Source organism: Canis lupus, chromosome X (genome assembly GCF_011100685.1).
Source record: "Canis lupus familiaris isolate Mischka breed German Shepherd chromosome X, alternate assembly UU_Cfam_GSD_1.0, whole genome shotgun sequence".
Classification (NCBI taxonomy): domain Eukaryota; kingdom Metazoa; phylum Chordata; class Mammalia; order Carnivora; family Canidae; genus Canis; species Canis lupus.
In genome coordinates, this window is record NC_049260.1 from 123,813,479 (window position 1) to 123,824,050 (window position 10,572).

At 49.4% G+C, this 10,572-nt stretch overlaps 1 protein-coding gene across 1 annotated transcript; it reads left to right on the plus strand.

The window, feature by feature from the left end:
• The first annotated feature begins 8,856 nt into the window (after positions 1–8,856).
• On the plus strand, positions 8,857–10,138 carry LOC100683646 (EKC/KEOPS complex subunit LAGE3-like). The gene is made up of 3 exons (XM_038586666.1): positions 8,857–9,154; positions 9,432–9,560; positions 9,814–10,138. Exons 1-3 carry the CDS (start codon positions 8,925–8,927, stop codon positions 9,950–9,952), a joined length of 498 nt encoding a protein of 165 aa, XP_038442594.1. The 5' UTR covers positions 8,857–8,924; the 3' UTR covers positions 9,953–10,138.
• Positions 10,139–10,572: the final 434 nt, after the last annotated feature.

The following is a 10,572-nucleotide window of genomic DNA, read 5'->3' on the forward strand; positions in this document are numbered from 1 at the left end:
AAAATTAACCATCACAAGGTGGGTCACATATCACACATCACAAGGATCGTCACAAGTTGGCGTAGAATTGACACCCATACACATATCCTTAAACCATACTTAATCCCGAATAAAGATAATAACAAGGTCATAATTCCCACTAACATGATACAACTATCCTGGATAAAGTAAAAAATGCACTAACTTCTTCCCCAGAAGAGGAGTTAAAGTCCTTGAGTGATGATATTTACTTTTCTTCTTGATACCCCATAACTTAAGAACTATGATTTAAAAGTAACAAAACTTAAATACTACAATATAAAATCTATATCTTATGTTACATGATAAGGGAATAGAGAGGAAATAAAACACACACACAGACACACACACAGGTATTTTTAAGGAGGAAATACTCATGACAATTACAGTCCTTATTTCTTTAACTGGTAACGTGGTTGTAGCTGGTATTTATATGTACTTCTTTCTTTTTTTTTAATTTTTATTTTATTTATGATAGTCACACAGGGAGAGAGAGAGAGGCAGAGACATGGGCAGAGGGAGAAGCAGGCTCCATGCAGGGAGCCCGACGTGGGACTCGATCCCGGGTCTCCAGGATCGCGCCCTGGGCCAAAGGCAGGCGCCAAGCCACTGCGCCACCCAGGGATCCCTGTACTTCTTTTGCTATCCATTTTGTATTCTCTTTGCCTTTAACAACCACCTCAGTTGGTTTTTTATCTAGTGGTGTGATCCCAGCCTTCATTCCTGAGGGCTCGGAGCCTTTAATAGTCCTGCCTGGATTGAGTTGTAGTTTTCCATTGACCTTCATCATAGGGCATAATGCTAAGAGACTTAATAAGAGACACCCTTATATCTCCTGCGCTCCAGACAGTCTTCATCACCTCCATTGTGGAGCAGCAGTCTCATTTCCCCTTGGTACTCAGAATCAATCACCCCAGGCAGGGTAGGAACCCCCTTCTCTTTGCTGTTGATTCACAGGCATGAAGAGTCCAAAGTGGCCGGGTGGCAGTCTTAACTTTCAGTTCAATGCAATTATTGTGTCTCCTGGTGGGAGTACTCCCCCCACCCCCGAAAGGAACTAAGTCTACTAGGCCAGCAGAGCACAAAATTGTGGGAAAAGGAAGCCAAAAATATTACTGGTGGGTCGCTAGGGGTAAGTGGGTTGTTGATGCCACTGCCATTTCCACCTCTTAATTCCTGGACCCGTGAATCCTGGCTGTGAGACAAAGAGTGCCGTTTACTGGATGTTGATTCAGAGCACGCAAGCTCTCTGGGGAACCTTGCTCCAGCCCTGCAAGGTGTGACCACGTAGCCAGGCCTGGAACGGAGTCTTCGGAAGCCCGTGCCACTCTTCAATAACACAGCTGCCTCAGGATGGTGGGGAACATGGTAAGGCCCGTGAGTTCGGGGAGCACAGGCCCAGGGACACACTTCTTTGGCTGTGAAGTGACTTCCTGGATCAGAAGCAATGCTGTGTGGAGGACCACGAGGGGGGATAAGGCACTCTGTACGTCCACAGGTGGTGCTTGGGGTAGGAGCGTTGTGTGCTGGGAAGGCACATCCGTGTCCTGAGTAAGCGTGTGCTCCAGTAAAGACAAAATGCTGCCCTTTCCACAATAGAAGTGGTCCAATGTCATCAATCTGTCACTAAGTAGCTGGCCGATCACTCTGAAAACTGGTGCCATTTCAGGGGTTCAGCGTTGGTCTCTGCTGCCGGCAGACTGGGCACTCAGTGGCTGTAGCCAGATCAGCTTTGGTGAGTGGAAGTCCATGTTGCTGAGTCCATGCATCACTACGTGGTTCATGAGGCCACTACACAAGCACAGGCCTGGCTCAGGAAAGAGGCTGGCTGGAATCCACAGGATGGGTAGTGCTATCCATTCGATTGTGAAAATCGTCCTCTGCTGAGGTTGCTCTTTGATGAGCATTCACATGGGACAAGATACCTTCATGCTTTTTGCCCATTCAGAAAGGTCTCTCCTAAGCTTCTTTGTCATCAATTTTCCAATCGTGCTCCTTCCAAATCCCTCACCATCTAGGCAAACCATTGGCCAGAGCCCACTGACTGGTATATAATTGCATGTCTGGCTGTTTCTCCTTCCAAGAACAGTGAACAACCAAGTGCACTGCCCGGATCTCTGCCCATTGGGAGGATTCCCCTTCACCATTGTATCAGAGGATGTCCCAGAATGGAGCTGTAGTGCTACAGCTGTCCACTTCTGGGTGGTGCCTGCCATCTGTAACCCAGGCTCAAGTCTTCTCTTCCTCTGTCAATCGATCATAGGGAACTCCTCATAGGGCCATAGGTGCAGGCTGGGAGAGGGGAGCAATGTAGCAGGTGTGGGGACCATGGACATTTGGGCCACTTTTTCACTTAAAATCTTTTTAAGGGGTTATGGGCACTGAGAGGGGCACTTGGCAGGATGAGCGCTGGGAGTTATGCTAAATGTTGGTAAATTGAACTCCAATAAAAAAAAATTTAAAAAAATAAAATAAAATCTTTTTAAGTTTATTTATTTTTTTTATTTAAGTAATCTCTACACCCAACATACGCGTGGAACTCATAATCCTGAGATCAAGAGTCTCATGTTCTTCTGAATGAGCCAACCAGGCGTCCCTGAGCCACTTTTTCACTTTTAACTTCCCCAAGCCTTCAAAGTCTGCTCAAGCCTGGTTTTATATATATATTATATATATATTATATATAAATGTATATATTTTAAAATAAATATTTATATATAAATAAATATATATTATAAATATATTTTAATAAATATATATATGTATAAATACCACTTCCATTTGATGATGTCCATGCCCAGCTTTATGGTTTGGTGGGTCAGCTAACCCCCAAGTTATGATGGGCAGCTCTAATCGCATGGTAACTCAGTGGCCTGTTGTCAGGCGTTCAGTCTCTCCTAAGGCCCAGTAGCAGGCCAGGAGTTGTTTCTACAAAAGGAGAACAGAGGACAGCCCCGGTGGCTCAGCGGTTTAGCGCCGCCTGCAGCCCGGGGTGTGATCCTGGAGACCCGGGATAGAGTCCCACGTCGGGCTCCCTGCATGGGGCCTGCTTCTCTCTCTGCCTGTGTCTCTGCCTCTCTTTCACTCTCTCTGAATAAATAAATAAATAAATAAATAAATAAATAAATAAATAAATAAATAAATCTTAAAAAAAAAAAGGAGAACAGATGGTACAGAGCCTTGCTCCAAAATCCTAAAGGCCTATGCTGTGATTCACCTATAGGGGCCTGCCAAAGGCTCCAAACAGCATCCTTAGGGGCCACTGATAGCTCAAGCACCATTGGATCTGCTGGATCACGTGGCAAAGTAGATTGCACAGCAGCCTGAACCCGTTGCAGAGCCTTCTCTGTTCTGGGCCCCCCTGAAAACTAGCAGCTTTTCAGGTCACTCTGCAAATGTGTTGGAATACCTCGGAAGAATAAGGAATATGTTGCCTCTAAAATCCAAAGAGACCCAGTAGTTGTTGTGACTCTTTTTTTGGTATAAAAGGGGCCAGATGCAACAACTTATTCTTCACCTCAGAAAGGATATCTTGACGCGCCCCACACCACTGGCACCTGTGGGAATTTCACTAAGAAGGCCCCTGAATTGTTGTTGGATTTATTTCCCAACCTCTGACATGCAGGTGTCTTACCAACAGGTGTAGAGCAGTTGCTACCTCTTGGTCACTAGGTCCAATCAGCATGTCATCAATGTAATGGAGCAGTGTGAAATCCTGTGGAAGGGGAAGATACTCAAGATCCCTGCAAACTAAATTATGACACAGAGCTAGAGGGTGGATATACCCCTGAGGTAGAGCAGTCAGGGTATATCCCTGGTCTTGCGACATGCAAACAAACTGGTTCTGAAGGGTCTTATGGACAGGGATGGAGAAAAAGACATTTGCCAGATTAATAGCTGCATACAAGTACCAAGGGAGGTGTTTATTTGCTCAATGAATGAAACCACATCGGGTACAGTAGCTGCGGATGGAGTCACCACCTGGTTGACTTGATGACAGTGTACTGTCATTCTCTAGGGTGCATCTGCCTCGAATGGGATTTGGTAGAAATCCCCACCCCTGCGTCTTTCAAGTCCTTGATGGTGGCGCTACACTCTCCAATCCCTCCATGAACGTGATACTGCTTTTGCTTTACTATTTTCCCAGGTAAAAGCCGTTCTAGTGGCTTCCACTTGGCCCTCACTCGACAGGTCACAGAAACCAGGTGTACTGGCAAAGACTGTTTCAGTTACACATTCTGGACCCCCTGGGCCTACTGCGAATCAGATTGAAGCTAGAACCCCAGGGATCACCCGACTGCCATAACCTCCTACTCTGACTGGTGGCCCACAGTGACATTTGGGGTCTCTTGGAATTAGCATCAGTTCAGAGCCAGTGTCCAGTCGTCTCTGAAAAGATTGATTATCTCTCAGTGTACTGTTACCTGAGTACAAGGCCATAGGGCCCTTTGCGGCAGGCTGGGAGAAAGAAAGACTAAGATTTAAAATATTCAGCAGTGTGGGCAGCCCGGGTGGCCCAGCGGTTTAGCGCCTGCCTTCGGCCCAAGACGTGATCCTGGAGTCCCGGGATAGAGTCCCGCATTGGGCTCCCTGCATGGAGCCTGCTGCTCCCTCTCTTTCTCTGTGTGTCTCTCATGAAAAAATAAATAAAATCTTTTAAAAAGTTTTTTCAGCAGTGTGCCGAGGTCCTTCCTGAAGGGGACCTGGCCTCCCCTTTTTTTCAAGTGGATCGGAGTCTGTGAACTGGTTCACGTCTAGAAATTGAGGGGCCATGATTTTCCGTTTTTAATGATTCAGGTTAGACTTTTATTCCCTTGACCTAGGTGTTTCTGCTTAGACAGATCAGTTAGGAACTCAGTAGGCTTCCCGTTTCACTTCTAGGCCCTCGTGCTCAGGTAGCCGATACCGGAGGGTCTGCGTGAGCCAGGCTATTATGATTGCTGCTTTCCCTCCACTGTCCATTACAGAAACCTTAGTCACACCCTGCCTTTAGTGATTAAGTGCCACCCACTGGCCCCTGCCACACTGGGACCCAATTACTACCACTGCATTTCGGCTTCCCAATTCAGTGACTGCAGTTCCTAATATGAGGCCTGACAACAGACAAGAGCAGTTGCAGAACTCCTCGAGGTTGCTGGTGCTCCCTTCACAAATTTATTCCTCACGGTGTCGGTGAAAGATATGTCTTCTGGACCCTCCCACGGTGAGTGAGCACGTCTCAAATGACAAATTCACTCTAACATTCCAGTCCTGCTGAGCCTTCTGATCCCTTCCTCCATATTAAACTAAAGCGGTTTCAGCAATTCTATTGTTCATGGTGAGCCACCTTTAGGTCCATGTTACGGTCAAACAATCAAGCCGTTAGAGACCTTTCTAATTCCTGCTATAATATTACATGCAGGGTCCCAGGGTGTCTGTGAGGCTCAGTTGGTTAAGCAGCTGCCTTCAGCTCAGGTAATGGTCCCAGGGTCCTGGGATCGAGTCCCGCATCGGGCTTCTTGCTCACTAGGGAGCCTGCTTCTCTCTCTCCCTCTGCCACTCCTTCTGCTCATGCTGTCTCACTCACTCTCTCTCTCAAATAAAATAAATTAAATAAATAAATACATAAATAAATAAATAAATAAATAAATAAATAAATAAAGGATCTCTGCTTAGTGAGCCCCTGTCAATAAATTTGCCTGATGCAGCTTTATGTCTTTCTATTATTACCCCACACCCTCAGTATCCATTCCCACACACATTCCCTGGATTTCTATCTGTATAAATTGGAAAGCTCAAGTCATTATTTTGGAGTGGCACATATTTCCTCATGGGTCACGTTTTGTACCTTGCCTGTAGGGACCTACTGGGATTGGAGTCTACTTATAGGGCTGGAAGCAAAGAGGGGTGGTGGGGTAGGTCCTGAAGAGAATCAGCACTATCTTGCAATGGCCTCAGAGGAGGCCATTATGGTTTCCTTGGGCAACGTGTAGATCATCTGCTCACAGGGAGGTGGAGAGGCCGATCCCACTATAAGTTTAGAGGCTGCTGCCACTGCAGATGGGGAGGCCGCCCACCCTTCCACTCAATTTAGGGGCTCAATGCACACAGCTTCAGCAGTGTCTTCCCACACGTCCTCTCCATCTCAATCTATAGGATTCCATTATTTCTCAACCAAGGCCTCAGTTTAACACCCTTCAAGTCTGGAGGTTCAATTTACATTGTAATTCAGGTAGTTGTGCATGAGGTTCTGCATTTGAATTTTCAGCAATTTTGGCTCTTTGGCTCTAGAACATAAAGATCTCTTTTTTTCCTTTTAAAGGTTTTATTTATTTATTCATGACGGAGAGAGAGAGAGAGAGGCAGAGACACAGGCAGAGGGAGAAGCAGGCTCCATGCAGGGAGCCTGATGTGGGACTCGAACCCAGGACTCCAGGATCACACCCTGGGCCGAAGGCAGGCGATAAACCACTGAGCCAGCAGGCGTCCCGATAAAGGTTTCTTTCCGGGCTCAGTTAGAAGCTCCTAAGCCAGTTACGTCGTGTTTGAGCTGGTAATTCAAATCTCTGAGCTCATCCTTTCCTTTCACCACGTTGTCCAGTCACATTAGTAGCTATAAACCAATGTCACTGTATTTGTTAGTTTTCCAAAAATGTTGAAAAGTATCACATACAGAGTCAACTAGCTCCTTGTTTCTTATAAGTGGTTGATTAGGAATATCCGATGTAGATAGTTTGCATATCTCTATGAGCTCATGCCATGGGTGATCACTGTTCTCTTTACTATGAGAAACAGTCACTAGCGTCTTCAAATCTAATCAGATTGTAAAGCCAATTCCAGAAACCCCAGAACCAATTCAGAGAACTCATCTCTAAAATTCTGTTCCTCTAGAATCACTCTTGGTACCGAATCTGTATTAGTGAGGGTTCTCCACAGAAGTAGGATCAAGAGAACCAACAGCCAATTCATTGATAGATAGATAGATAGATAGATAGATAGATAGATAGATAGAGGAAGCTGAGGGGTTCCATGACCTGCTGCCTGCAAGCTGGAGACCCAGGAAAGCTCGTGGTATAATTCAGCCCGAGTCCCAAGGTCTGACCAAGGGAGGGGGAAGTGGTGTAAATCCCAGTCAAAGCCAGAGGAAAAGGTGAGATGAGATGTGACAGCTCAATAGTGAGGTTATAGGAAAGGGGAGGGAGGCAAATTCCTGCTTCCTCCACCTTTGGTGTTATTCAGGCTCTCAATGATTGGATGACACCTGCCAACGCGTCATCCAATCTGCTTTACCGAATCCACAGATTCAAACGCTAAACCCATATGGAAACATCCCCACAAATGCACCCAGAAATACTGCTTACTAGGGGTACCAGGCAAGTTGATACACAGGATTAGCCATCACACCCAGTAAGCCTCTGCTTGTGGGAGTGTGACCTCAGCAAACCCATAGTGATTGCTCTTCCACACAAGCAATCGCCCAATGGCACTGCCCATTGCACAGAGCATCGATACTCCTCTTTATAGAACGGTAGCCAAAAATACAAGCGACAAAGAAAAAAATATAATCGATGCCATCAAAATTAAAAACGTTTGTTCTACAAACAATACCAATCAAGAAAGTGAGACAACAACCCAGGAGAGACAAATCTATTTTAAAATCATGTTTGAGGGGGTCCCTGGGTGGCTCAGCGGTTTGGCGCCTGTCTTCGGCCCAGGGCTTGATCCTGGAGACCCAGGATCGAGTTCCGCGTAGGGCTCCCTGCATGGAGCCTGCTTCTCCCTCTGCCTGTGTCTCTGCCTCTGTGTGTGTGTGTGTGTGTGTGTGTGTGTGTCATGAATACATAAATAAAATCTTTTTAAAAAAATCAAATAAAATCATGTTTAAACCGCTCTTACAACTTAGAAATGTTACTCTTGGAATCTTCAAAGTTTGAGACTGGCAGAGACTTTTTTTTTTTTTTTTGCTAAAAACCAACCTTTATTGTTTAGAAATGCATACATAGTTGGGCAAACTATAAAGTCATGTGAAGCGATTTAGCATTTAAGTCATCGTAGCGCTTCTCGTAGGGATGGACATTCAAGGGTATCGCTCAGAGAACCTCTGGGTTACTGAGGGCAAGCAAGCAATGTTTTATTTGTTTGGATGCTTTTTCCAAGCATGTTTCTACTTATTAACTATGTATTTATATTTCATGCACTTTTGCTTTTTTAAAAAGATCACCTACTTGCGGAGAGAGAGCATGTGCAAGCAAAGGGAGGGACAGGGCAGCCCGGGTGGCTCAGCGGTTTAGCGCCGCCTTCGGCCCAGGGCGTGGCCCCGGAGTCCCGGGATCGAGCCCCCGGTCGGGCTCCCCGCGTGGAGCCTGCGTCTTCCTGGCAGAGGCTTTGTGGCATGACCCGTTTCTGCCAGCTTGCCACCCTCCCCTCGCCATTTACTGACGGGGCAGCTTGGGTCCGCAGTCGCGCTGCGGGGAGCCGGCAGTGTTTCCCCCGGGGAACAGCTCTCGAGGGTCCCCGTGAGGCTACATCAGCGACGCGCGACGCCACTTCGCCGCCACGATCGCCGCTTTTCACCCGGCCCTTTGTGTGACGTCGCTGCTTCCACGTGCTTCCCGCCGCACGCGCTCTGCCCGGGGCGGGGGGGGGGGGGCGGGGGCAGGGCTGGCTCGCGCAGGCGCACTAGGGAGCCCGCGCGGCCTCACGCGCTGGGGGAGGGGCGCCACGAGGCGCGGGCACCACAGGGTCTCGGAGGCGACCCGAGGGCAGCGAAGCGGCTGGCGGGAGCCAATCACGTGCCAGGAGCCTCTCCGGGGTCTGTGTGCGCAGGCGCTCTGAGCACTCCCAGCGGCCTTGCGCGCGGGGGGCGGAGCTTCACGAGCCAGCCTCACTGCCTGAGGGGTCGTGTCGGAGGAGGCAGCTCGCTCACCATGCAGGCTCCCGGCGGCGCTGGTGGTGCGGAGGGTGGTGCTGGAGCGCCCGATGGCGATGGAAGCCCCCCGAGGGAACCCGAAGGTTGGAGCGGCACCTCCGACGAGGGCCCCCAGGCCGGGGGAGCGCCTCAGGTCGAAGGGGTGTCGCCTGACGGAGGGCAAGGTGAAGAGGCTTCGGCCTCGACCTCGGCCGCCTGTGGCGGAGCCTCAGGAAACCAGCTGGAGTTGTATCCTTTCCGAGGAGCCCCCCGGGATTGGAAGGGTGCTGGGGAGGGGCGGCAGGGGGGAGAAGCGGGTTCAGCGTGGGGGGGCCAGAGGGGGCACGGAAGGGGGGGCTGGAGGAAGCAGGCGGGCCGCCCCGGGGGACAGGAGGGTGGCGGGAGGAGGGCGTGAGGCCCGCTTCCCGGGGGCGGCGAGGCGGTCTGGGGGAAGGCGGGCCCCCGTGGGCAAGGGAGCCTGAACCGTAAAGTCAGCACAGACGGCGCCTTAACGAAATCTCCACAGCAGCCTTACGGTGCCTTTTCTGTGCTACGTGGATGCCGAAGTGGCCCGCCAGTGCCTGATTTCGGATGTTGAGCCCTTCCAAGGGGCGGTTCACACGGAGCTCACGGTGATCGGCAACGACCTGGTGATGTAAGTTCTAGAAGGCGCTGGTGGGAGAGCAAGCGGCAACCTGCGCGGGTCTCTGCCTGACGGAGCCTGTTGGAGGCGTGCGGGCGCTGAAGCCCGGGGCTGAGGAGACATGTGGCGGGGGGAGGGGCACTGGGGCTGTGGCAGCCTCAGGAGTCGCTCTTCAGGAGCCGCGCAGGAGTAACCTTGGGGGGGCGGGGGGGGTGAAGGGGAATTCTATCTGACGTGATTTCTTTTGCCCCTCACTCCCTTTTAGCAAGCTAACTGCTGAAGACTCGGCCCTGCTGCAGATTTCCACCGCGTGCTTGCTGAACCAGCTTTCCCTGGTGGTGCAGACCATGCAGCACTTCGTGCCTCCGTTTTTTCCGAAGCCTCGCCCTGGCAAAGGGGGCTGAATCCACAAGAGAGTCCCATTGCAGGCAGCACATCCTTCCCTAGAAACATGATTTTTTGCAGGATTGCCACTTAGTTTGGGGGGATGTCATTGTTTGCCTGCACTGGCCCTGGGGTACTCCTTACCCACTTGTTTTCATTGTTCAAATATTTGTTACTGCAGAGAATAAATCAGCTGATGTTATGCATGTGGCTTTCTTTCTTTTCTTATTTTTTAAAAGATTTTATTTATTTATTCATGAAGGGGGGCAGAGACACAGGCAGAGGGAGGAGCAGGCTGCATGCAGGGAACCGGAGGCGGGACTCGATTCCGGGTCTCCAGAATCACGCCCTGGGCCAAAGGCGGGCACTTAACTGCTGAGCCACCCAGGGATCCCCTGGGTCTGACTTTTCTGTCAGCATCACGATTTTCTCTCCTTTGTCCTCGGGTTGGAGGGGAGGTTCTGGGATTCAGATACTCAACTGGTACAAGGCAGTCAAATACAATTGAGAAAAATGAAAAAATGAAAATTGCGTGTGTTCTGTCATTCACCATTAATGTCAGCATTTTGGGATACCTTTGTAGTTTCAGGGTTGTAGGAATAATACAATAACCCTATGACAATCAGATACAGGAGTAAGG

Excerpts from the sequence above, each read along its gene's own strand:
- LOC100683646 (XM_038586666.1), top strand. The coding sequence starts at position 8,925 with ATGCAGGCTCCCGGCGGCGCTGGTGGTGCGGAGGGTGGTGCTGGAGCG. Across the intron at positions 9,155-9,431 it reads TCAGGAAACCAGCTGGAGTT|CAGCCTTACGGTGCCTTTTC; the intron begins GTATCCTTTCCG and ends AAATCTCCACAG. Across the intron at positions 9,561-9,813 it reads ATCGGCAACGACCTGGTGAT|CAAGCTAACTGCTGAAGACT; the intron begins GTAAGTTCTAGA and ends ACTCCCTTTTAG.